This window comes from Ornithorhynchus anatinus, chromosome X1, assembly GCF_004115215.2.
Source record: "Ornithorhynchus anatinus isolate Pmale09 chromosome X1, mOrnAna1.pri.v4, whole genome shotgun sequence".
Classification (NCBI taxonomy): Eukaryota; Metazoa; Chordata; class Mammalia; order Monotremata; family Ornithorhynchidae; genus Ornithorhynchus; species Ornithorhynchus anatinus.
In genome coordinates, this window is record NC_041749.1 from 30,531,060 (window position 1) to 30,558,464 (window position 27,405).

Genomic DNA, 27,405 nt, shown 5'->3' on the forward strand with positions numbered 1-27,405 from the left:
TTAAATACCAACATTATTATTATTATTATTATTAATCATTCGGTCCTATTTATTGAGCACTTACTGTGTGCAGAGCACTGTACTGAGCGCTTGGAAAGCATGATTCACTGACAGAGACATCCCCTACCCAACAGCAGGCTCACAGTCTAGAAGGGGGGAGAGAGACAACAAAACGGCTCTGCCACTTGTCTGCTGTGTTCCTTTGGGCAAGCCGCTTAACTGCTCTGGGCCTCAGTGACCTCATCTGTAAAATGGGGAGTAAGACTGTGAGCCCCACGTGGGACAACCTGATTACCTTGTATCTACCCCAGCGCTTAGAACAGTGCTGGGCACATAGTAAACACTTAGCAAAAAACGTATTTTTTTTAAAGCAAGCAAATCTGGTAGGACACAGTCCCTGTCCCATGCAGGCTCACAGGCTCAATCCCCATTTTATAGTTGAAGTAACTGAAGTACAGAGAAATGAAGTGATTTGCCCAAGGTCACACAGCAGACACATGGCAGAGCTGGGATTAGAAACCATGACCTTCTGACTCACAGGCCCGTGCTCTAGCCACTACACCAGGTTGCTTCTCCTAATGATGATGGTGCTGGTACTTCTAAGCACCGGGGTAGATCAGGATGATGGGGTTGGACACAGTCCCCCTCCCATATGGGGTCCACAGTCTAACTCTATAAGCTCATTGTGGGCAGAGAATATGTCTGTTTATTGTATTGTACTCTCCCAAGCGCTTAGTACAGTGCTCTGCATACAGTAAGTGCTCAATAAATACGATTGAATGATGAATAAACTGCCCCGAAGCCCTGCTCCTTTCTCCTGGTGTGCTCCCCTCCCTCTGTTATTATTACCCTATTTATTTTGTTAATGAGATGTCCATCCCCTTGATTCTATTTATTGCTATTGTTTTAATGAGATGTACATCCCCTTGATTCTATTTATTGCTGCTGTTTTTGTCTGTCCGTCTCCCCCGATTAGACTGTAAGCCCATCAATGGGCAGGGACTGTCTCTATCTGTTGCCGATTTGTACATTCCAAGCACTTAGTACAGTGCTCTGCACATAGTAAGCGCTCAATAAATACTATGGAATGAATGAATAATCCTCCCCACCCCACTTCGTTTTCTTTTCCTCTGCTCTCCTCACCCCCCCAGGTCCCCCTCCACCTTCAAGGTCCCAATCAATCAGAGGTTTTTATTGAGCAAGCGCCCAAGTACTGTGCAGAGCTCAAAGCACTCACCCTTTCCTCTCTTACTTCCCACCTTTCGCCCCTCAAATGCCAACCTACTCACTGGCCCTTGATCTTCTCCATTTCGCCCAAGACGCCTTGCCTACATCCTCTCTCTGGCCTGGAACTCCCTCCCCATTCATATCCGACTGATCCTCCCTCTCCACACCCTCAGACCCCCCTAAAATCCCATCTCCTTCAAGAGGTCTTCCCATTTTTCCTATTCCTTCCCCCTTATGCGTTGCCTTTGAACGGGGATTTGTACTCTTAAAGCATCTCTACTCTCCCAAGTTCTTAGACCAGCGTTCTGCACTCAGTAAATATCACCGATTGATCTAAAGAACAATTGGGTTGGTAGACTTAATCTCTGCCCTTAAAAAGTTTGCAACCTGGTGAAGAAGACAAACAGAATTTTAAAAGCTACGTACAGAAATTCTTTGAGGTTGTGAGTGTAAAAGTGCATAGGGGGTATGGACTCAAGTGTATAGGTGACACGTTAGGATGGGAATTTATAAGCAATGATATAAATTCAGTGCTCACTATGTGCAGAACGATGTGCTAAGCAGTTGGGAGACACCTGCCTTGTCCTCAACGAGCCTATAGTCGGGGAAGACCTCTTGGAGGAGATGGGTTTTTGGTTGGGGTTGAAAATAATCTTGGTATTTAAGCGCTTACTATGTGCAGAGCACAGTTCTAAGTGCTGCGGGATACAAGGTGATCGGGTTGTCCCACATGGGGCTCACAATCAATCCCCATTTTACAGATGAGGTAACTGAGACACAGAGAAATTAAGTGACTTGCCCAAAGTCACACAGCTGGCAGGTGGCGGAGCTGGGAAAAGGGACAGAGTGATGTTTTTTCAATAATTACAGTCTTTAAGTGCTTACTGTGTGTGCCAGGCACTGTATTAAGCCCTGGGATGGATACAAGCAAATCGGGTTGAACACAGTCCCTGTCCCACATGGGGCTCCCAGTCTCGCTACCCATTTTACAGATGAGGTAACCGAGGCACAGGGAAGTTAAGTGACTTGCCCGAGGTCACACAGCAGACAAGTGGAGGGGCCGAGATTAGATCTCATGAACTTCCGACTCCCAGGCCCGTGCTCTATCCAGTACGCCATGCTGCTTCAGATAGGAATGGAGAGGGAGTTCCAGAAAGGAGGAAAGACATAATAATAATAATAATAATAATGTTGGTATTTGTTAAGCGCTTACTATGTGCCGAGCACCGTTCTAAGCGCTGGGGTAGACATAGGGGAATCAGGTTGTCCCACGTGGGGCTCACAGTCTTAATCCCTATTTTACAGATGAGGGAACTGAGGCACAGAGAAGTTAAGTGACTTGCCTACAGTCACACAGCCGACAAGTGGCAGAGCTGGGATTCGAACTCATGAGCCCTGACTCCAAAGCCCATGCTCTTTCCACTGAGCCACGCTGGTTGACGGTGAGATAGACAAGAACAAGGGACAGTGAATAAATTGGTATTAGAGGAGCAAAGTACGGGGCTGGATTGCGGCAGGAGAGGAGTGAGGATTGGTAATGGGAGAGGGAGCTGATCTAGTGCCTTAAAGCCAATAGAGAGGTGTTTCTACTCCTGCAGAGTGGGAAGGACAACCATTGGAGGTTTGTAAATTGTGGGAATATGTGCACAGGATGCTCTATCTGATTCCATCTCCCTTATGCTCAGGAATTCTTCCCTTCTTGCATCCTCCACATGTTCCTCCCCCCCCCACACACACACACACACCATCACCTGCCTTCTCCCCACCTACTAGATCCCTTCCCAACCCCATCCCAGCCAGGCATCCCAGGCTAATCCCCTGCTTTCCTGGTTTTGCCACCATAAAAAACAATCAGTTTTTCAATAATTACAGTATTTAAGTGCTTACTGTGTGCAGAGCACTGTACTAAGTGCTTGGGAAAGGACGTACAAGCAGAGTTGGTAGGCATGTTCCCATAAAACTCATGTACATTATTTGTTTAGTAAATTGCTTTTATCACGTACTTGGTGGTCTTTTTGTTTACTTATAAGCCTCGTTAAATTGTAAGCAACTTGAGAGGGAACCACATTTTCACTTTTAGAAGATACCCCAAGCCCCTAGAATTACCCTCTGTATGTAATAATTGGCATTGATGTTATTGCCCCCAAAAGTCATCCTACTAACACAATTCTGTCAATAATCTAGACTATCATCTGATCTTTGGTTTTGGCCTTACTTACAGTTCTAGGGGAATTGGTGGGACACACGGAAAGGGTTTCCGGCTTCACATTTTGTCATCATCCGGGACAGCAGCTCTGTGCCAGCAGCTCTGATGATGGAACGGTGAAAATCTGGGATGTAGAAACCAAAACGGTTGTGTCAGAACACGCTCTCCATCAGGTATTGTGCACTGCAATTTACCATCGTTTCTCATCGTGAAGGAGTCTCATTACTACACTATACAGTTTCTTTAAAGGGCTACATCTTTTTGCCATTTCATATTTAACTCGACTATTCTTCATGACTTGGTTGTCACGTAAAATTTTTTCTTCAGGTTGTGTTTTGAATAAGTCGATTGAACTAGTCTGGACCTACACGCTTGCTAAATGACTGCAGCACTTTTGAGGGAAAAAAAGAAATAGGATTTAGAGCCAGTTAGCTTAGAGATTGGGTTGAGGGAGGGAGACCTCAGAAGTTGTTGCAAAAGTTAGAAATCAGTCCTGAGGAGCCATTTCCCAAGGGACAGGCTAATCTACTTAAAAACCAGATACTTAGCTTGTGGATCCACCTGCAACACCCCCCCAGTCACAAAGGAGTACCGGGAAAAGAGAAAGGCCCTCAGCCCTTTTAAGTTAGAGCAGGAATGGAGCAGAAGAAAAGGTCCCCCAGATTGGAGTCCGGAGGCTAGGATCCCCGAGAAGCCGAGGTACCTCCTCAGAATGGGGGGAAAACTATCTTGTGGATTTTGGCAGCACTTTCTTCTTGGCATCTGGAAGTCCCGAGGGAAGGATCCAGAGCGGGAAACCTGAAACCTGGGATTCCCTGAGAGAGGCTGAGGGAACTGAGAATGGGGTCATTTGCCGGGAAGCACGATAGAGGTAAAGGGGTAGTATTTTGGATTGGAGCTCTTTTATACATTTGTGACTGATTTATTCATTAAGGTTATTGCCATTTCCACGCATAGGAAATAGTCTAGATGTGCTGCCAGGACCTGCTATTGCATATGCATTCGTATTTGCTCCCTGCCATCTGCTTGGGCCTGGCCCTCTTAAAATAAGTCTGTTACCTAACTAGAGATTAGTCTCTAGTCACTCTCGAGTTTACATTTTAGTGGACCTTTTAATCTCTCTAATTTTTTTCCAAGAATACCATCTCAGCCTTGCATTGGTCACCACGAGTAAAAGATTTGATCGTATCAGGGGACGAAAAGGGAATAATCATTTGTTACTGGAATAACAGAAATGACAGCCAGCACTTTTTCCCAGAACCACGGACGGTCTTCTGTCTCACTTGTTCTCCCCATCATGAAGATTTAGTGGCCATTGGGTGAGTACCAAGAAGCTGATGTTTTAAAAGAATGTATTTTCTGATGCAATTTTTACTGTGTTCCTTTTTTTAAAAAAATCAAATGCATTTCAAATTATTTAGCTCTTTGTTAGCTATGAGGTGTTAACTATCTGAAAGTGGAACTGTAATTGCAGGGTTATCTTTTAATTGTTGAGGGATGGTAACCACAGTAGTATACATACTTGAACCGGCAATTCACTGATGGCTCTGAACCTGTATAGTTGATACGTTGGTGTGTATACATCTTCAAATGAGAGGCAAATATTTTTCATAAAGGAAAAGTGTGACTTTTTCTTCAGGTGATTTTTCTCAGTTAGTTGGCAGTCATTTCTTTAAGGTGTCAGACTAGAAAAATGACTCCCGTCTCTTATTTAGCACCTTATTTTTGATCAAAACCCTTTGTCTTGTCCTCCAGATGAATGTTCATTTGAATACCGAGAGTTTGAATAATTGATGTTTTTCCTGGGAAAGGAGTACAAGAAGAAAGTCAAGGGAAAATACCCACACTTTTCACTGCAGAATTGTCGAAAAGGGTTTCACAATCATGGTATTTTTTCTGGGAGTGTATGCTGTGTCCTGTGAAATCCTTGGATTTTGTTTTCCAGATATAAGGATGGCATGGTGGTTATTATTGACATTAGCAGGAAAGGAGACATTGTCCACAGGCTAAGAGGCCATGATGATGAAATTCACTCCATAGCATGGTGTCCTGTGCTTGGTGAAGAAGGGTTATCCAGGTGGCAAGATGAGAACCCAGGTAGTGATGATGAAATATTTGGATCCTTAATAATTAGTAGCAAGACATAAAACTTGTCTGCATACATTTATAAACAGAGTGAAACCTGAACTCGTCGGACCTTTGAGAATCAGGTCCGGGGAAGGAAGTGGTACCTTTTCTGGGAAGTTGTCAGCCCAAAATATTTGTAGGTGTTTTTTGTTGTTTGTTTTTTTAATGGTATTCGTTAAGCACTTACTATGTGCCAAGCACTGTACTAAGCCCTGGGATAGATACAGACTAATCAGGTTGGATACAGTCCAGGTCCCAGATAAGTGACTTGCCCAAGGTCACACTGCAGACACATGTGGGAGCCAGATTTAGAATACAAGGCCTTCTGACTCCCAAGCCTGTGCTCTAGCCACTAGCCCATGCTGCCTCTCGGGGAGGGGTTCGAGGTTCAAGGAGGACTCTACAGAGAGTTAAGGATGATCAGTGTCTGTTGTAAGGTGACCGTGCACCCAATTCCTCCAAACATGTTATTGTTGTCGTCGGAAATGGGATATTGGGCCAGTTGAACTACGGGGTCTGCCATCTCTAGTGTCCTTTTTTGCATTTGGTTCCCTGCTCTCTAACTTGAAAAGCTATTCTGTTTCTCCTAGAAGAACAAGAGATTTCAAATGGAGAAAAAATTCAGCAGTCAGCAGTAACAAAAGACTGCTACCTGGCCACTGGAAGCAAAGATCAGACCATCCGAATCTGGAGTTGTTCTAGAGGCAGAGGTAAGGGAGATGTGTCAACACTGAATAGTTCACATTTGATACATATAAAAGATCTTTCCTTTAACTGTACATTCTGTACTCTGTCATGCCTTTGATTTTTGTATGCTCCTCAGCCCCAGATTACGAAGGTTTTCATGCCGCTGTGACTTCATTTTCTGTCCAAGGAAGGGCCTTTTAAATTTGTGTTTATTTGACCTCTTGTCCCAGTGTTCTACTGATTTCCCAAAAGAAGTCTTAGTGGTTCAGCTTCCCTTAAGGGGATCACTGAGTCAAGTTAGAGGCGTGAAGTTTGGGTTGAGGAGCAGTGGCGGTTTGAAAGTCATTGGGTTTGGCAAAACACCGGAGTTCCAAAGATTCCAGGTGATGCGGTGAGGGGAGATGAGGCAAAGCAATCCAAAGCATAACTTTTCATCCCTTCAGGAGTGATGACAATGAAGTTGCCATTTCTGAAACGGAGAGGAGGGGGTGTGGATCCCACTGTGAAAGAGCGGATTTGGTTGACTGTCCACTGGCCCTCTGGTCGGCCCACACAGCTGATATCCAGTTGTTTTGGGTGAGTAGAGTCTAGGAGGCTGCCTTTTTTCTCTTCTCTAGCTTTTCCCGTCATATCTCCTGATTTACTTCCTGAGTGTCCTGAAAAAATCTGTTTGGAGAAAAGATGAGCAATGGATTGGGCAAGGCCTAAGCTACTTCCCAGGCGTTCTAGAAATAACTGAATAAAGTAGGGCCTCTGAAGAATTGCAGTATAAATCTTTTAAATGCCATTAGTAATCAGTGTTATATATTGAGCGCATACTGTGTGCTGAGCACTGTACTGAGCGCTTGGGAGGGTACAATATGACAGAGTTGTTAGACATTCCCTGCCTGCAGTGAGCCATGCTTACTGAGTGTAGCACTCTGAATGCTGGAAAAGAATGCACAGTAATTAGAGATGGCTCTTGTCCCGTGGAGAGCTTACAATCTAAAAAAAAAAGCTTTCATCAAGAAGTTTGTAGAGCATCAAATACTAGTGACATTAGATAAAGAACCCCTCACATCTCCCAGCCGCCTTGTTATTTACAGTTCCTCTTTCAAGTCACTCTATGTGTCCTCTATGGGGCAGGTACTGTGCCCAACCTAATTTTCCTGTATCTACCCCAGTGATTAATCCAGTGCCTGGGAAATAGCAATTACTTAACGGATATGATTTTCCTAAAAAGCAAGGGGAGGGAAATGAGATGAGGCCCTGCATTCAACCACTCCTGTTTGTCTCATGCAAAGATGTTGGAAAAGAACAACAAAATGTTTGTTTTCCCTTTTCAGAGGAGAACTATTGCTCTGGGACCTCACCCAATCTGGAAAACGGAAGTGCAGTCTGTTTGGTTCTTCGGAGGGACAGAATCACTCTAGAATTGTGTTTAATTTATGTTCCCTACGGACAGAAGATGGCAGAGAACTTTTGCTTTCCATTTCTATGGACAGAGATGTAAGATGATTTATTTTGTGTAGTACTATTGCAAGTCTCCTTTGTTAATGAGAGGTTGATAGATAGAGCCGCTATGAAACTTGTTCAAAGAGAAAGATGTCTCATTGTAGTAATACCTGCAGTTCTATAAACACAAGTTGACATTCTTGCAACACCCCAAGCTATGGGAAATGCACATGGTAGTACTCACTCTGCCCAGCATGGGATTCATAGACGCAAGAGTGTTCCTTCCAACACTGTAGCCTGCTTTCTTCACCCTCAGGGTGGTGGTGTTGGGTAAATTGTCCTTAATTCCCAAACAACATTCTAGGTAGAACATGCAGTTTAAAACATGTGTTTTGGCAGAACTGTACTGAACTGGACTGGAAAGTTGTGAGGAGTATAACGTGGTGGTTTTTCAAAGTTTCTGCACAATGCTCCCATTTTAGCAGGGCAAAAGAATCCGTCGATTCCACCTGTCCTGATTTTTCAAAGGGGAAAGAGGCTGGAAGTGAAGAAGGAAGTTTCCTTCTACTTCCAGGGATTGCATTCTTTTGTTCCCTCATCTGTTGCTCATCTCTTTCCTTGCCGCCCTACTTCCACACTCCACCTCTCACAACCCTCACCCTCCCCTGCTCCTTGTGGAGCAAGAAAAAAGGGTGCTGGGCTCTAAAACCAGTGAAAAGGGGAGTTTGAGGTCAGTTTGAGCAAAAGAGGGGCTCACTCTCCACCATGGCCATCCAACATCCCCACCCCACCCTCTCTTTCTTTCTGCAGTCACAGTTCCTGGCTAACAGTGGCCCACAAATGCCAGAGAAGAAATCACACCATCATATGGGGAGGTGGGAGAGAGTGAACTTTGGCCTAGGGAGACTTGAAGCTTTTGTTGTCTCAGGCCCACAAGAGCCTTAATCTGACCTTACTTGTCCTCCCTTAGGTCATCCTGAACTCCACATTTAAGCTCGAAATATGTAGCTTTTGGGCTTATTAGGAAATTTTTAAAGCTGCTTTTGTAGTCTTTTATTAAAAAATGAAAGGATCCAACGGAATTATTCTCCAATTTTGATATATATTATTTCTCTTTCGACATCAGTTTCATAAGGCTAAACCTCCTAAACTCCAAATCAGTTCTTCACTGCTCTTTACTTTCTCAGAATAGCTGCCTATCTAATTTTGTTTACTCATTTTTGTATGTTCCTTGCTCTTTCCCTAAAATTTTTTCAGGTGAAATGTTGGGATATGGCAAACCTGGACTGCTGTTGGACTTTGCCCTCTCTCGGCGGCTTTGTCTACAGCCTGGCTTTCTCACCTGTGGACACTGGCTGTTTAGCCATAGGCGTAGGAGATGGTATGATCCGGGTGTGGAATACAATGTCCATAAAAAACAGCTATGATGTGAAAACCTTCTGGCAAGGCATCAAATCCAAGGTTACTGCGGTAAGGATGCATTAAGCTGATATTTTTCAGCCATGTGTCTGTGTTTGCCTCCATCTGGGGGAAAGCCACATCCTCAAACCATCAGCATTCAAGCAGGAATGGCAGTCATATAGACTGTGTGACTTAGGGACAGAAATGTTTCAGAGAACTGAGCTTCATCGTAGCTGTACCCCTTTATTGTATACAGCTTGAAGTTTTAAACATTTTCCATCTCGGTAATTAAGACTAGGGGTTAATGAACAGCATTGGTCGAATGAGGTTATTTGATCTTTACATACTTGTGTTCTTCTACAGCTTTCCTGGCATCCAACTAAGGAAGGTTGTTTGGCTTTTGGAACTGACGACGGGAGAGTCGGAATGTATGACACCTACTGTACCAAGTAAGACACTTATTGATAAAGGCAAATTTTAGGTTGTGAACCCCAGTAGGGACAGGGACCATATCTAATTCCCTCCCGTGCATTCTCTTCTAGCGCTTAGTACAGTGCTCTGCACACAGTAAGTATGTAATAAATAATTTTACTACCACTGTTAGTACTTCGACATGTATCTCTTACCGTGCAGACACTTAACAGAATAGCCAGAATTATTTGGAAGCTTTGAAAATTTGAACATTTGAAAATTTGAAAATAAATGCAGTTTTCCCTTTCTGTGTACTAGCAATTTGATTTGTGCACTAAATTTGTTGGCCATCTTTTCTTTACTGTCAAGTCCCCTTTTAAAAAAATAAATAAAATAAAAACCTGGCCTTCCTATGTGCTGTACTGGAGGATTTTCATCATTTCAGGGGAAGCAGAGGCCTTGCCTTACTTTATGGAGCTGCCTAATGACAAATTAAATAAAATGTTCAGTTTAGAGGGGCATGACTTGAAAGCTTGTTTTCACTCACCTACTGAAGAGGGACAATATCGAATTCTGAATGTTACACATTGTCGGCATGCAACAGATTCTTAGTTTGATAACAGTGAAGTAATACTGATTGAGGTCTCCATTCCCTAATTTCTTTAAAGCGGTCATTTGGGGAGTAAAGCACTATGTTATAGCTATCTATGCTTATAGCTAGATAGCCACTCCTGCATTTAGATTTGTTACTGAATCTCTCTCTGATCCTAGGCCACCTCAGCTCTCCAGTACTTATCATAAGAAGACTGTCTACGCATTGGCCTGGGGGCCTCCGGTACCCCCTCTATCATTTGGTGAGTTTTAGAGTTCTTTTGCAATAAGTGGAAAGTCACTGCCGGTCTCGTGATTGCCAAGTTGGCCTAAGAAATGCCACATTCAGCAAAAAATAAGCAAAGCAGTTCTGACTCTCTCAAGGTGAACTATCAGTTTAGACCCAGTTTCAATAGCGTGAGGTTTGGTTTCCTTCAGAACCACATGTTAAGGAAAACTCCCATTGTAGTACTCACCGTCCTGATGCTGCGGGCGCGTGCACAACTGTTTCCGCTAGCTGCGTGTAGTGCTCCTTCCATCCAGGTTTGTGTTGTCCTTATTCTGGCAGAACTGAGTGTCTATTCCGGTGAGAATGTCTTTTTCAGCCAGACAGTTGGGTAACTGTCAGATAAAGCAGGCAGCTTCTTTATCTGAGGAGGTCAAAGATGGCCCAGAACCGGGTCCTGATGAGCTTTGAAGGTTGAAAAAAAAACAGTAATACCAGTTTTGGGGGACAGATTTTAAATTTGCAGGGACCTATTCAGAAGGACATTTCCAGTGCTGTGAAGAAATCATAAGGCTTCACTGACAAAATCGGTAATGGAGCATTTAGATTCAGGGAGCCATCAGCTTTTATTTTAATTTTTCAGATTGGGCTCAGTGTCTAGGCTGATGAAAACACATATAAAATGACAATAGGATCGCATGCAACGCAGATCAATAGCGCTCCACTCAGGAGAATGCAAAACTGAACTTCACCTGCGTTTTACAGGAGGAGATGGTGACAGACCCTCTGTTACCTTATATAGCTGTGCGGGAGAAGGGATCGTCTTACAGCACAACCCCTGGAAGTTAAGTGGAGAGGCGCATGATATCAACAAAATCATAAGAGACACAAACTCAATCAAAGTGAGTATGGGACCTGAACATTGCCTGTTATTTTTACATTATCAAAATGTCTAGGTTTCCACTCCCGCCCCATTGCATCTCTGTTGGAAATTTGGTTCTTCATCGCTCCAATTTCCTCAATGCACTTACAACACCTATAAAGTGGTATATGAGCTACAACCACTTTAATCTGTCATCTTTTTTCCTGATCTAGCACTCAAGATAATTGATCTCAAATATAGTGGTTTATATTGAACTTTCAAATTTTAAATGCATCTCATTTCAAGAGCGCTTACCACTTACCATTTTCTCATAGAAGCTCTTCATATTTAAAGTAATGACTTTCAAAATAACTTTAGCCCAGTGGTCCAGTGAAGCCGGAAGTTATATTTTACATGCATCCCATTTTAAGAGAAATCAGTTGAAAGACCACTTTCCATTTTTCCACGGAAGCTCTTTGTATTTCAAATAATGGTTTTTAAAATAACTTTAGCCCAGTAGTCCAATGTAACTGAAAGTTTTATTGCCAGGAATGACTGTGACTTTACTAAATTAGAACTCGCATCCTCTTTCATCTATTTCAGGGTCTCTTCTCCGAAAACAATTTGGCCATTTCTGAAATTCTCATTTTTCAAATGTTCTGTATTGAGTTGGAGTTACTCAATATTGTCTTCTATTTAGTTGCCCTTTGTACTCAAAGATGATACTGTGGACACTATGTGTTGAGTGTGACTACAGAGGAGGTGTAGGACTGGCAGGTCCTGTCCACACCGTGCACTTACATAGATTGTCCTTTGTGTTGAGGAGTTGCCGTTTACAGTATTGGGCACTGTCTTTTGCTTCTTGGTCTTACAATCCTCTCTTTAAGTGCCTCCTTGAAATTGTCTCACAATCCTCGCCAAGTGCCTGCTTGAAAAGAGGCACTCCTTTCTTTACTATTGTGGGACAGAGATCATCCTTGGGAGGTAACAAATGCATGTGAACTAGAAATAAAATCATCTTGAATCCTCTTACTGGGGTCTGATATTTGTGACCAAAATGCGTGGGGTTTGGAAATAATCTTAAATCCTCTTACTGTAGTCTGATATTTATGACATTGTGCATTATGTGTAATCTTTAAACTAGAAAGACAGTTATATACATAAATATCAGTTTTCTTGAGCACCTATGGTGTGCAAAACTACTTGGGTCCCCACCTTTGCAGGGAGCTTACAGTTTAATAGGGGCCAGGCAAACCAAGTTAGCCTGCATACAATGAGACCAATAAAAGAAGGAGATAGAGCTGGCAACAAAGTCAACAAAAAGTGAATGAATGGCTGAAATAAACAGATATAGCTAGGTCAGAATTTAGAAGGACAAACTATACAAGAAGAGCAAGTAATTTGTTTTTTGTTCCTATTTAATTTCCATAAACCCTTCCACTGATGGTAAGTCATCCTTAAAGTTTTCTGGGTTCACAACGGTTATGTTCACAGTTTTGAGTGCGGGATTTTTATCCTTCTTGCTATTTAGTTGCAGAATTTGTAATACAAAGTAGCAACTGCTATCAATAAAAATAGGTTTTATTTTTGTTTTCTAGTACAAATTGCCAGCACATACAGAGATCAGCTGGAAACCAGATGGCAAAATCATGGCTCTTGGCAATGAAGATGGGTATGTGTTTATTTCTTTCAAAAAAGACATCAATTTCATATATATTTGGTTACCAGCTGGCTCTCGCCACCTGTAACACTGTTGGGTGAGCCTTTGATTTACCCAGGATGAATCTGCCATTTGCAAAACCACAAGGAATGATCTGGATATTTCCCAACGGTTGGAAAGCTGAATGCATCTGTTGCGTCTGCCTTTCGGTACTGTACTAAAAATGTTGTGCTGATATAACCACCTCAATCTTCCAAGTTGAATCCAGTACAGGGAATAGCGAATACACCTCCGTGCTTTTTGAAAAAAAGACACTTTGTGTTTTTCTAAATATGGAACTTAATTGACCACATGACATAGAATTCTCGATCACTGTGATTTGGTGATGAGGCATCATTTACTTTGAGCCCCTCAAGAACTGAGGTTCACCTGTTGTGGTTCGGAGCAGAGTTTAAGTCCAAGAGAGCAGCTATTAACACTTAGGAAAGAAATTTGATTTTTACACCCTAATCTTCTTAAAAGAAGCAGTGTGGCTTAATGGAAAGAGCATGGGCCTAGGAGTCAAAGAACCTGGATTCCAATCCCAGCTCCATCACTGGCCTGCTGTGTGACCTCGGGCAAGCCAGTTAACCTCTCTGTGCCTCAGTTTCTTCGTCTGTAAAATGGGGGTTCTGTACCTGTCCTGCCTCATTGAGAACCCTGGTTGGGGCGGGGACCATGTTTGACGTGAATACCTTGTACCTACCCCGGCATTTCATACAGGGCTTGTCACATAGTACATGCTTAACAAATACCACAACTGTTGTTATTCTTATTAGGACAGACCTGTGCAATGTGGTCACGTTCCATCCACTTCCTCCGTTGACTGTTGATGAAGGGGGAGAGATCTGGTTTCACGTACCTGCAGCCTGTCCATCCAGATTTCTGATCTTTGCATATTTCTTATCCTAGATCAATTGAAATATTTCAGGCTCCAAACTTGAAACTGCTCTGCACCATCCAGCAGCACCACAAGCTGGTCAATGCCCTCCGCTGGCATCACGAACATGGGACCCAGCCAGAACTGAGCTGCCTGTTAGCCTCAGGATCCAACAATGCTGTCATTTATGTGCATAATCTGAAGAGCGTGATAGGTAACTTACCTCAGCATCTTATTCCAGGCCGATGGCCAATTTTGTGGCTTGATTTTCCAAATGGGCCCAACTGATTTCCAGGCGAGCTTTGGCTCGATGATTTGATTCTCGGCAGGAAAAAGAATAGTGCCTTCTTACTTCTTCGAATTAGTGATGAGGTGAATTGAATTTGCTCCCGGTTCTGTTTTCAACAAGTGTAGGGAGGGGAAGAAGAGTGAACACACATAGCCATGGTTAGGGAGGGAGAAAGGGAGAGTTCTGTTGACAGGACCCTTCCTCATTCCAGGACTGTGGAGAACATTCAGATCCAGTTCCCTTCAGAATGGAAAATAGGACTACAAATGAGAAGTCATTTGGCATAGCCACTAGAGGCTCTGATATAAATCCAGATATGTGATCTCTTATAGCAGAATGTCTGTTATCTAGAAAGGATTGCATACATTTCCTCGTGATCCTAATTTCTAATCCTGGCATATCACTGTATTATCCCTAAATGATTTTGAGAGGTTGGGAAACAAATGCTTCTTGTTACTGCTAACCATATTTAGTTTTGCAGTCAATACAATAGAGCCTCATTTTATTACTTTTCACATACAGGCATTAGAGAAAAAAGGGCTTGTTAGAGAAAATAGTAGAAAAAAATACATCTGAGTGGAATTAATTATGTAATACCACTATCTCCCCTATGTGTTATCAGATTTTTACACCAGAAATTTCATTTTTGCATTTTCCTCTTAGAGACCAGCCCCGAAACCCCGACAACAATTACTGAGCCCTTCCGAACTCTTTCGGGGCATACTGCTAAAATCACAAGTCTGGCCTGGAGCCCCCATCATGATGGAAGATTAGTATCTGCTTGCTATGATGGCACAGCTCAGGTACTCTGATCAAACTACTCATCACAATGTTCGTGCTTCCCTGAGCAACGTATTCATTTCCCCCTGCTTCTGTCCTTATGGCTCAGAGCTTTCCTCTCCCCCTTCTCCTTGAGGGATTCTGTTTCATTCCGGTCAACCCTCGAATCATCCTAAAATGGGGACTCAGTACTTACTCTCCCTCCTACTTTAGACTGTGAGCCCCAGGTGGAACATAGACTGTATCTGACCAGATTAATCTTTTACCCCAGTGCTTGTCACATAGTAAGCCCTTAGTAAATACCACAACTATTATTTTCCTTCAGTGGCCTAGTGGAAAAAGCCCCAGTCTGGTACTCAGAGCACCTGGGTTAGAGAAGCAGGGTGGCTCGGTGGAAAGAGCACGGGCTTAGGAGTCAGAGGTCATGGGTTCTAATCCCGGCTCCGCCACTTGTCAGCTGTGTGATTTTGGGCAAGGCCCTTCACTTCTCGGTGCCTCAGTTCCCTCATCTGTAAAATGGGGGTTAAGACTGTGAGCCTCATGTGGGACAACCTAATTACCTTGTATCTACTCCAGCACTTAGAACAGTGCTCAGCACATAGTAAGCACTTTAAAAATACCAATATTATTATTATTATTATTAATCCTGCCTCTGCCACTTGCCTGCTGTGTGAGTGTGGGAATTCACTCCACTTCGTGCTTCAGTTTCCTCACGTAAATGGGAATTGATTATCTGTTCTCTCTCCACCACGGACTGTCACTGTCTGTGTCACAGGCCCTGTGTGGGACTGTGAGTGACCTGAGTGTCCCGTATGTACCCCAGCGCTTCATGCAGCACTCGACACTTAACAAATACCACAATTATTATGTGTAGACTCTAAGTTCTTTGAGGGCAGGGATCGTGCCTACCAACTCCATTGTATTGTACTCTTCCAAACAGTGCTCCACACACAGTAAAATAATAAATACCACTGATTGATTATTGCTGAAATGGGGGCTTTAACATCCAAGTGAGGGAATATGGAGACTACGAAAAACCTTGGAAAATCCCGGATTCTACTTACAGGTTCTGTATCTTTCATGTGCTCTTGTGTCAAGGTGTGGGACGTTCTCAAGGAAGAGCCCCTGTGCAATTATCGAGGACACCGAGGGCACAGACTTCTGTGTGTCCAGTGGTCACCAGTGGATCCAGATGCAGTCTATTCAGGAGCCGATGATTTCTGTGTACACAAGTGGCTAATTTCAATGCAAGAGCATACCCGACCACCTCAAGGTCTGCAAGGAGCCAGCATTATTATTTTAAATGAAAGCTGTATATGCCATGTGGACTGTGCTTATAAAAACCACGTACTGGAAAATAGTCCCTATCTTGTCCTTATTCCAGTTCTTAGGAGAATTTCTAAGAGTCCTGTGAGTGGTTTGGTAGTATCAACCAGTTGCTTTGGGGAAGAGAAAAATTTCCTTTTCAGACATCCCAGGAGATTAGAATGGTTGGGGGAAAGTGATCCTGGAGAATGAGTAAATACTTCAGTATTCTCAAAATCCAGGAATCCAGTTACCCCTCATACTTGATCTGTGTTCAGGTTCTCTTCCTTAATCCTCTCACAAAGAAATGCCAAGATAAGTTAGAACAGTGGTCCACTCAACCCAGTATTTTGCACACTCCCTTCACAATTTTGTACATTCCACCATATCACCGCTCAGGCTTGCTCTTTCTAAGGCATCCCCATGGGTGAACTACCTAATTCCCCTGGATTATCTTAATTGTCTATTCTGCACCTTATCCAGACCTGCAAAGTCTTTGTAAATATGCAGCAACCAGAGGTACATGTAGAATAAGTACCAGGGGCCACAAACCATGGTTTCCCATTGCAGCAAACTACCTTTTCTGGGTTCTGTGGCCTTCCTGACAATGCCCCCCAATCCAGTCCAATCAATCTATAAGCCTTGTCCTGTGTAGCAAAGAAAGGCCATGAAAGAGGGGAGGGACAAGAATTGAAGGACCTGAGTTGGAAAGGTGTCCCAAACAGGGAGAGAATTCTGAGCAATGGATTGGAGATAGAGTTCAGGACAAAGGACAATTAGGAGATGTGTTGGGAGGATTGAAGTGCACAAGCTGGGGGAAGAGAGAAGATAGGTAAGAGAGAGAAAGTTGAGATGACGAACCCTGAAGCTAATGGTCAAAAAGTTTTCATTTATGTGAGACGCAACAGGGAGCCATAGTACATCTCTGAGTGAGGGAGCATTGTGGTCTGATATACAGTCTTTTACAAAGGTGGTGTGTGGAGATGTAAGATAGAACAGAGAGGCTGGTAGTGAGGACACAAGACCAGCCCCAAGCAGTGCAGCCTCATTCCTACCCTGAGATCCTAGCTGGATCCAATGTAGGGCAGGGTTGAAGATGTGCACAGTTGTCCCTAAGGATGCTAGGATATGTGGGTCCAGTGAATGCCCAGGACTTTCTGCCCTTATAAGGCTCTATCGACTAATATAGTGCCATGTACAGAGAGGGTGTACCATGAGAATGCTTTGGTTGGCTGACATAAAAATAAATTTCATGAAGATTTGTTTCCAACCTCTTTCAGTGCCATCATTTAGACTGTAAGCTCATTGTGGGCAGGGAATCTGTTTATTGTTATATTGTACTCTTCCAAGCGCTTACTGCTGTGCTTAGCACACAGTAAGCATTCACTAAATATAATTGAATGAATGAATCCTTTGAGCTGTCGGACTAGTAAGCTACAGGTAGGGTAAACCTTATTCTCTTAGTTTGAGGATTATTTATCCCCAAAATTTTATTCTGATTTGTACAGGCAAAAAGAGCATTGAACTGGAGAAAAAAAGGATTGCTCAGCCCAAGTCAAAGTTCAAAAAGAAGAAAAAGCCAATAGGGAAGATACCGACAAAACAGGAACTGAACGAAATGGTGAATGGAGGGGAGAATGTTAGAGAGAGCTTGGTACCAGTTGAGAATGGGGTGTCTGACCAAGAAGGTGAAGAAGAATCAGATGAACAGACTATTCCAAATGGGATCTCTTCCGGTGGTATGTCCCTGAATTCCACACCTTTCTTTCTGGGTTTCCTGGCTCATATTTTTTGGGGGTTTCCTCTCATGCGATAGATACCACTATTTCATAGTGATCCTGATCACCCAGTGCTTAAGCCACATGCTGTCTTTGTGATGAGCCCCTTAGAAGTTCTGTCTGAACTACTTCAGGCCACCATGGTAACCTTTGTAAGTTAGTAGGCCAAAAAGTTAAGGGATGCCTTTGTGGACATAAAGGTTAGTACAGTGACTAAGGAGGTCTATAAAAGATTAGGTCTCTCAGTCCTTTTTTTCATTTTCTTTTGTCCCTCAGGCAATGTAGCTGACCTGGGGCAGGGGGTGGAGCAAAAGCTCTGTGGAAGGCAGCTAAGCAGCAAGACATCAAAATGGCTTTCTTCCTTCTTCAGTCGAGCTTTTGCTGGGCCATTGGAGCTGAGCTACTTGGCCTCCCTGCTATGCTTCAGGGTGGAAGGGAGCTGGGAGGCCATCAGACTCTCAGACCCTTCTCCCTGACTCTGTCCGTCACCATCTGTCTACCGCCTACAGAAGTGGGCAGCTGGGGCCGGGTTCCGGACATTAAGCCAGTCACACAATGGGGATCTGAAGAAGTGGTCAAGTTAGTCAAAGTAAAGTATTTTTTGGTAAAGATTTGAATGCAAGCCTCTCTAGGTCACAAAGGACCATCTGGCTAGAAGACATTTTAAGGTATTAAGTCCAGAGAAAAGCCATTATTGTGTTTCTGGTTTCTAACCCACCTTTCTTCCTTTTTACTTATCTTTTTTTTAAAAAACTTACAGTTTCCAAGGAGCTACCTCTCCACCCGTCGATTTTCCCAGTGCCTGAAAAGCTGAAATTTACCACTTATCCCAAAGTAGCATTGGTAAAAAAGGAACTCCCTAAAGAGAAGCCAGGTTTGTATTTAGTAATTTTTTTTTTGACTAAAACAGCAAAACAATGGAATATCTGAGAAAACTCAGAGTTGTTTCTCCCAAGAAATGGCATTATCACCAGCTGCTCTGGTAGAAAGTTCTGTCTGTGTTACAGTTCTATGAGCCAAACCCAGGGGCAGCCTCAGGCTGGTAGGCTGCAGACCTACAAGTCTCTTTAGGGAGGAGCACATAACTTGTCTTCCTTTGAGCTCATCCCAACGCATTTTTGTGATTTGTTAGAGAGCTTGAGGACTCTTCTGCTTTCCCATCCCTGTCTTCTCCCCTCTGGTTGGCACAGGTGGCCTCAGGCTGTCCTTTTTTAGGTTACAGGAAGGCCAAAGATTAGGGCGGCAGGGGCATCAGGGTGGAGATCAAAGCCACCCAGCGTCCCTTGAAATTGTGGGGACTTGTGGCCCATTCAGAATACGCTCTATCACATACCCCTCAAGCACCCCAGCCTCACAGAACTTCGAAGCAGCATGGCCTAATGGTTAGAGCATAGGACTGGGAGGCAGAAGGACCTGGGTTATAATCTTGGCTCTACCACTGGCCTACTGTGTGATCTCGATCAAGTCACATAACCTCTCTGTGCCTCAGTTACCTCATCTGTAAAATTGGGATTAAGACTGTGAACCCCATGTGGGACATAGACTGTGTCTAATCTGATTAGTTTGTATCTGCTCCAGTGCTTAGTACGATGCCTGTAAGCATTTAACAAGTACCATTAAAAAAAAAGAATCTATTTAAATTCTTATACCCTATTTTCCCTATACCTAATCTGTGTTTTAATGTCAGTCTCCCTCTATAGACTGGAAGTTCCTTGTGGGGAGGGATAGTTTCTACCCACTATCCAAGCATTTAGATGATGATAATAATAATAATATTTATCTAAGCACTTGGATAGATACAAGGTAATCAGGTTGGACACCGTCCCTGTCCCACATATGGCTCACAGTCTTAATCCCCATTTTACCAAAGAGGGAATGGCGGCGTAGAAAAGTGACTTGCCCAAGGTCACACAGCAGACAACTGGCAGAGCTGGGATTAGAACTCATGACCTTCTGACTCCCAGGCCCGTGCTCCAAACACTACACCATACTGCTTCTCAAGAATAGTTAACATACTTTGAATCAAGCGTTTAACCTCCAAACCTTTCAAAAATCACCTTCTGAACTCACCCCCCATCCCCAGTCATTCTTCATTTGTAGCATTTACCGAGCAAACGTGTTTCTAAACAAGACATTTTCCCAAGAAGTAATGAGTCAAAATTCAGATCTGCTCAGAAATCTCATTTGCTCTGTCCACTAGGCCATGTGGCTTCTCCATAGTGCTCGACACTCAGTAAATGCTCAGTAAATACTTCTGATTGATTGACTTGCCTCTGCAAGTTCAATTTGCCCCTCTTAAATTAGACTGTCAACCCAGTCATCCGTTTATGACTGATACTAGTTATTTAGCAGCAAAAGGGATTGCCCAGGTTTCTGCCTCTGTTGCCTAGTTCAGTCTCAGTGATGAGTGATGCTGCCAGTTTCATAAAGCCCTTTTCTGCCAGTTGGTTGTGTATCGTGTTAGGTATTGGCAAGGGCAGCAGTGTTTTTTCAGTCCTGATTTGCTTCATTTCCTCCATTTCAGAAGCCTCGTTGAAGAAGAAAAAGGCTCGCTCCTTCCTGCCCGTTAGCACAGCCTTGGACCACAGGTCAAAAGAGGAGCTTCATCAAGACTGCTTGGTGTTGGCAACTGCAAAACACTCCAAAGGTGCAGGAAATGGTCTCTTTCCAAAGTTTGGCCTTTTCTGGCCATTCCTCATGTCTATAGTCGCCTTTTTCCCTTTGATTAAAAACATTCTACTTTTCTCTTCACATCTCCTTTAAAATCATTTATAGTAGTATTTCTATTGTTTATCAGAGTAGAATCATGATCATTTTTGTCCCTATGCTGTTGAGGATTCTTCTGAGAAACCAGGCTGGCGATGGTATTTTAATGTTTGCCTTTACAGTCTGTGGCAGATATTCAGTTTTCCATCATCCCTTTTTTGTCTGGAAGTTGTGGAATGATCAGGTGGTTTTTTTTGGCAATGATAAGGGATTTTGTTTGTAAATGAAAAAGCAAAGGTAGAACAGGAATTTAAATGCATTTTAGTAGAATGGATACTTAAGTTCCTTCTAGACTATAAACTTGCTGTGGGCAGGACAGTGCTACTCTGTTGTATTATACTCTCCCAAGAGCATAATACAGTGTTCTGCACATAGTAAGCACTCAGTAAATACCATTGATCAACTGATTCCAAATTTCTGTTGGAGCATTATCTGAAAATTAAGGATTGCCCTTTTTTTTTTTTCATTTGTACATTTACCAATCTGACCATAAGCTGTCAAGTTTGCCATAAGGCAGCATGCCAGACCTACTGAATTGGATCTTAGGCTCAGTGCAGTAGAACCAGGAGTAGGCAAGCGGAAAATTGTGATGTGCAATTGGTCCACATCACTCTCTATGTCCATAATAGAGAACATCAATCTGTAGTCAGACATGATGGCATTTTCAGTTTTATCAGAAAAGTTGAAGAAAACACCGGAGTTCGTACCATTGGCAGTGAGAAGAAAGCCAGTGACTGAACTGTTCCCTCCGAAGCTTTCTAAAGAGTGAGTCGGTCACTTTATATTTGTGTTTTTTTGGTTGTTTCCCCTTCAGAGCTGAGTGAGGACTTGGTTGCCGAACTCAGGGAACGGATTCATTTGGGGCTCTTCACAGACAAGCCTGCCTTGTCCAGGATGATTGAAGTGGAAGGTGAGTAGATCCCAAGAGTCTAACCAGTGTACATTTTAGGCCACATCTTTTGGGGAAAAACATAAATCAGTCACCAAATACACCAACTTTAGTTTTCTCCTTCATCCTCACCTACTTCTTCAAGAAAAGAAACTAACAAGGGAATTGGAATCTGGTCATCTGCAGGGCTGGTTGCTAATCAAACTCCTGAACCTGCCCCTCTCTTTTACCAGGGAAAAGTCACCTGGAGAATGGACACCCAGAGTTATTTCACCAGCTGATGCTGTGGGAAGGAAATCTAAAGGGTGTGCTCCAGACTGCTATCGAGAGGGGAGAGCTGACGGACCAATTGGTAGCCATGGCGCCCATGGGTAGGTTCATTAGGGAGGGCTCCTCTCATGCAGTGTCATCTGCAATGGACTACGAGCAGGGTATTTTTGACTGTGGTGTGGGGCCTGGGGCAAATGAATTGGTGAAGGTCTCCTATCCCAGTACATCTTGGGCTTGTAGGGGGAGGAGGACGGAGGGGCAGTGATTAAATAAGTTGCCAAGAGGGGCTCAGGCCTGCATCTCTTCCCAGTAGTTAGTTCTCCTTAAACATCTTCCTGGAGCCAGGGAGGGGCATCGCTGACTCTGCCCATCTGCCCCAGACCAGGCAGTTCTAATTTGTGCACGGGAAGGGGTGGGACCCACTAAAGGGCAGACCTGAGGCAATAGACCTATGAACAATCCTAAGTGCAAGAACCACCAAGATGTCAGATAAGTCCAGGTCTGCAGTGACTTTTTACTTTAGGCTTTATCCCATCTTCCATGGGGGACAAAGAGAATCAGCATGGCCTAGTGGATAGAGCATGGGCCTGGGAGTCAGAAGGACCTGAGTTTTAATCCTGGCTCTGCCGCTTGTCTGCTGCATGACCTTGGGCAAGTCACTTAACCTCTATGCCTCAGTTACCTCATTTGCAAAATCTGGATTAAGACTGTGGGACATGGACTGTGTCCAACCTGATTAGCTTGTTTCTACCCCAGCACTTAGAACAGCGCTTGTCACATAGTAAGTGCTTAGCAAATACCATTTAAAAAAAATAAAAAATCTAAATGGAACAGAAGCAAGTGAGCTAAGGGAGAAGTAGATTGTTATCCAAACTGTATAGGAAAGTGGTATTTTCCAAACTCAGGCACAGTACTGTGTTTTGAAATACACCGCTTCTCTGTCTAGCTGGTTACGAGATGTGGAAGAGGACCGTGGAAGCCTTTGCTAAACAGCTGTGTTTTCAGGATCAGTACGTCAAAGCAGCCTCCCACCTCCTCTCCATTCACAAGGTGCTGGAAGCTGTGGAGCTGCTGAAATCAAACCATTTCTACAGGTCAGTCGGAACCTAGTTTGCAACCTTTTGATGTAATTGATGCCAAAGTCTAATGGTGGCTGGCCTTTTTCTAGTATTTGTATGTTCCCCGGTATTTCCCTTAGAGGACAGGTGGTGAGAAAACTTGTGGCTCTGAATCCTTGAAAATCATCCCTCTAATAGTTTTTGTTTCTCTGACCACCTCCTTCAGTACTGCTCTGTAGGTAGCCTCCCGAACCTGAGATCCTGGCTCTGGAGAGAAGCATTTTTGAGAACCCCCTATTGTTTCCTACTGTAGCCCTCAAGTTGTGGTGAAACCCAACAGTTGGAAAGCTTTGTTGTTGAACTTCCCCCAAATTCTTTCCTCTTCCGGTTTTTCCTCCTTTCTTCCTTCAGAGAAATGAGTTTAGTTGTTGATAAATATTCACGTTTGGCTCTTCTTTTCCTTCTTCTAGGGAAGCTATTGCAATTGCCAAGGCCCAGCTACCTCCAGACAACCCAATATTGAAGGACCTCTACAGCAGTTGGGGAGCAGTCCTTGAGAGAGATGGACATTATGCGATGGCAGCTAAATGGTGGGGGCAAGGGAAATGGAAAAGAAATCTGAGTCCAGAACCTTCACCAGCTCTCACTGAGAACATGCATAAAAGAATAAACCAAAAGCATCTTTCAATGAAAGCAGCGGGGCCTAGCGTATAGAGCACAGGCCTGGGAGTCAGAATGACCTCGGTTCTAATTCCGGCTTTGCCACTCGTTTGCCCGGTGATCTGGGGCAAATCACTTCACTTCTCTTTGCCTGAGTTACCTCGTCTGTAAAATGGTGATTCAGACTGTGAGCCCCCTGTGGGACGTTGACTGTGTCCAACCTGATTAGCTGTATCTACCACAGCGTTTAGTACGGTGCTTGGCACACAGTAAGCTCTTAACTAATACCATAAAGAAAAAAAAATTAAAGCCTTTGCATCTGCTTGTCAGATGAGGCTTTGTAATAGGAACAGCAAGTTGTCACTCATAACTGCAGTACCTCAGTGGGGCATAGATCTTTAAAACCATGCAAGACCCAGGCCATGGAGCTGGTTGGGAAGACCCTAGGGTGCATGAGCTCATGACCCTTGTATCTCTGTACTCTCCCAAGTGCTTCAGTTCAGTGCTTTGCACACAGTGGGCGCTCAGTAAATATCACTGCTCCACACATGACATGGAAGGGAACTGGGGGACTGTTCGATTCTTGAAGATGATAATGGCTTCTGGTTAAGCACTTACAGTGTACCAACCACTATGCTAAGCGCTGGGGTAAATACAGTAATCAAAGTTGGCTATCATCCCTGTCCCCAGTGAGGCTCAAAGTTTAACGATTCTTCTATTAGGCTCTGTTACCTGGCCAAATGCAGTGGTTGGTGGTCTCAAGAGAGGCAAGTGGGCCGGAGGAAAGAAAGATTTTCAGGACTTGAGATCTGTGAAGAGGATAGAGGATGGGTTTGGAGTCAGAAGGTCATGGGTTCTAATCCTGGCTCCAGGATGCCATGTGGCTTTCGGCAAGTCACTTCACTTCTCGGTTTCCTCATCTGTATAATGGAGACTGAGACTATATGGGACAGGGACTGGGTCCAACCCAATTGGTTTGCCACCCGAGCGCTTAGTACAGTGCCTGGGCACATAGTAAGCACTTAACAAATGCCACAGTTATTATTATTATTAAGAGTCAGCCATATTTATGGTTTTAAATAGATGGTTACTCTTAAGCACTTCATTTTTTTTTTTAAATCTTCTGCTTTAGCTACTTAGGAGCTGCCTCTGCCTATGATGCCGCGAAGGTGTTGGCCAAAAAGGGGGATGTGGCTTCAGTTAGAACAGCTGCAGCATTGGCTCTGATCACTGGAGAGAAGGAACTGTCAGCGTCGTTCTCTTTCAGATGTGCCCAAGAGCTCCTGGCGAACAGGAATTGGATTGGCGCCCAGGAAGTCCTTCAGCACCAAGACAGTCTGCTGGTCAGTCTTTGCCATTTTATCTCCCCATCCTGCTTGGCAGTCAGATGTTGTGATTCGATGTTCACGTATTCTATCATGGTCCAAGGCTAATAGCCGGGAAGGTAGCCTCTTCTCCCACCAATTTTTTTTCAGCAGGTATTTTTCTCCCCTTTAAATGCCTGAAATCAAGCCAACAAATGCCTCCTAGGTAAATGACATTGAAATTTCCTGAGCACATCTAGCTTCTCTGCTTGTTCTTTTTTCCTAGCATGAGTTTGGCATTCAGTTGGGTACTGGTAATTAGGTTTTCTTTGATCATTCTAACAGTAAGAGGTTGGTAGAAAATGATCTCCATTTCCCTTCTGAGTTATCATTCTTAAATAAACATATATAATAGTCTCCACGTTTTATACGGAGGGGTTGCATTTAGGAAGAGGCGGTGGTGCCAGTGCTTATTTGAGATTTTGCACCACAGTGTGAATCCAGTGAAAGACTGGATACCTGGAGAAAAAAATTCCTAAGGAAACATCTCTCGAGAACAGGATAGTTGTTTTTATAATCCATTTTGTTCTCCTATATCCTTGATCAACAGTTCACTTGGCACTTGTTTGTTTCCAGGGTCAGAGGCTGGTGTTCTGTCTTCATGAAATGTTGTCCAAGCACCTAGAAGAAATGCAGCAACTAGAATGGAAAAGCTCCTGCCTGCCTGTATATCACAGCTGGGCTACAGGAACTGGAGGCCCCTTTGTGGAGAGGGTGACTTCAGTATGGCAGAGTACATTTGGCTTGGACGACGCCGAGCAGTCAAGAGTGGCGTTTCAACAGCTATGCGGTATCGAATACCCACCGGCCACATGCAACACCCTTCTCAAACAGGTAACCTGGCAGCTGTGGATCAATTAATCCATGGTGTTTACTGATACTTACTGTGTGTAGAGCGCTTGGAAGAGTAGAAAACCACAGAGTCGGCAGGCCTCGTTCCCTGCCCGTGGTGTCTGGAGGAGTAGAAATCTTGATTCGTTTTTAAACTTTTTTAAAAAGACAAAAAAAAAAGATTTAAGAAGCCTTGCTCCTTCCCATCAGCCACTTCCAGCACTTAAATATACATCGATACCCATCTTCAGCAGTCTCATATCTGTTTATTCAGTCATTCATCCAGATTACTCTCTACTTTTTTCTAACCAACTGTATATCTCTAATGCCATTTGAACACTTACCTGGTACTTAAATACTCCCAACTCCCACTTTACATTCTGTTACTTCCTCCTCTCTAATGCATTTTAGAATCCAGCTGTTCCACTAGATTGCAAATTACTTGTAGGCAGGGATTGTGTCACTTCTTTCTGTTGTAATTTACTAAGTGCTTAAGTACAGAATTTTGCACGTGGACACACCCAGTCAATACCGGTATTAATGTTACTACTGTGACTATTCACGGAGTGAAAATACCACTCAGGTATTTTCTTGGGCCTTGTTAACGTGATTTGTCTCTTGGGGCGAGACTGCAGGTGTAACACTTCTCTCGAGAGCAAAAGAAGGGCTCCAGCCTGGCCTGAGTAGAACCCTGGCCAGGGCTGGCGGGGGCGGCCTGGCCTCACCTCACTTGTAGGTGGGGTGGGACCATCTAGGCCCATTGGGCCCCCATATGCTGTTGTTCCTGTGGGCGAGGAGGGGAAAGGCACTTAGCCCAAAAGCAGGAATGGAGTGAGGGCAGCGTGGCCTATCCAGTCGATCAATCAGTAGTCCTTATTGAGCACTTGCTATGTGCAGAGCACTATGTTAAGCGCTTGGGAGAGTACAGTGCAACAGAATTAGCAGACACAGTCCCTGCCCACAACGAGCCTAGCGAATAGAGCATGGGCCCGGGAGACAGAAGGACCTGGGTTCTAATCCCAGCTCCACTGCCTGTTTGCTGTGGGACCTGGAGCAAGTCACTTAACTTCTCTGAGCCTCAGGTCCTTCATATATAAAATGGGGATCGAGACTGGGAGCCCCAGGTGGGACACAGGACTGTCCAATCCGATTAGCTTGCATCTACCCCAGCACTTACTACAGATCCTGGCACAGGGTAAACACTTCACAAATACCTTAAAATCAAAAAAGACTCCACTTGTCGGTCCTTTCACCTTGGTCTTGAGTGGCAAAGGTTCATATGACCATGTCAGTTTGGGGCCTGTTGGGTGAAGATCCTTAACTGAAACATTTCTCCTTCCTGTAGCTGCTACTTCACATCTCCCACGACCTGACGTTGGCCGTGCTGAGCCAACAGGCCGCCTCCTGGGACGAGTCCGTGAAGGCTCTGCTGGGGGCTGTGACGCGCAGCTACGATTCGGGGAACTTCACTCTAATGCAGATCATCTGTTCTCTCTTCCTTCCTGAAGGTAAGCATCCTTCCCACCAACTGATTTGCAAATCAAATCGCAGTCAGGCTCACACTCAGAGAGCTCCCCGTCCATCTCAGCGTGCAGCTCGGAGAAATAGAGTAGCTCCAGTTAGTCTGCTGCCGGCATCGTGGATGTACTAGGATGGGGGGGACC

General features: G+C 44.0%; 1 protein-coding gene across 2 annotated transcripts in view; it reads left to right on the plus strand.

Annotated features, from left to right (window-relative positions):
- Positions 1-27,405, plus strand: part of GEMIN5 (gem nuclear organelle associated protein 5) — a 37,807-nt gene that overhangs the window by 2,855 nt on the left and 7,547 nt on the right. Inside the window, exons 2-25 of one of the 2 annotated variants that reach the window (XM_029049660.2) lie at positions 3,449-3,606; positions 4,571-4,752; positions 5,379-5,530; positions 6,154-6,270; positions 6,691-6,823; positions 7,573-7,735; positions 8,939-9,151; positions 9,446-9,531; positions 10,265-10,347; positions 11,076-11,212; positions 12,771-12,844; positions 13,784-13,965; positions 14,704-14,843; positions 15,919-16,093; positions 17,634-17,864; positions 18,664-18,777; positions 20,428-20,550; positions 21,484-21,579; positions 21,792-21,929; positions 22,775-22,922; positions 23,357-23,476; positions 24,679-24,889; positions 25,487-25,744; positions 27,087-27,249. In XM_029049660.2, the coding sequence (XP_028905493.1) occupies positions 3,449-3,606; positions 4,571-4,752; positions 5,379-5,530; positions 6,154-6,270; positions 6,691-6,823; positions 7,573-7,735; positions 8,939-9,151; positions 9,446-9,531; positions 10,265-10,347; positions 11,076-11,212; positions 12,771-12,844; positions 13,784-13,965; positions 14,704-14,843; positions 15,919-16,093; positions 17,634-17,864; positions 18,664-18,777; positions 20,428-20,550; positions 21,484-21,579; positions 21,792-21,929; positions 22,775-22,922; positions 23,357-23,476; positions 24,679-24,889; positions 25,487-25,744; positions 27,087-27,249 (3,597 nt within the window). Of the gene's footprint in view, positions 1-3,448; positions 3,607-4,570; positions 4,753-5,378; positions 5,531-6,150; positions 6,271-6,690; positions 6,824-7,572; positions 7,736-8,938; positions 9,152-9,445; positions 9,532-10,264; positions 10,348-11,075; positions 11,213-12,770; positions 12,845-13,783; positions 13,966-14,703; positions 14,844-15,918; positions 16,094-17,633; positions 17,865-18,663; positions 18,778-20,427; positions 20,551-21,483; positions 21,580-21,791; positions 21,930-22,774; positions 22,923-23,356; positions 23,477-24,678; positions 24,890-25,486; positions 25,745-27,086; positions 27,250-27,405 lie in introns of both variants that reach the window. The other variant, XM_029049659.2, reaches the window with a different exon arrangement.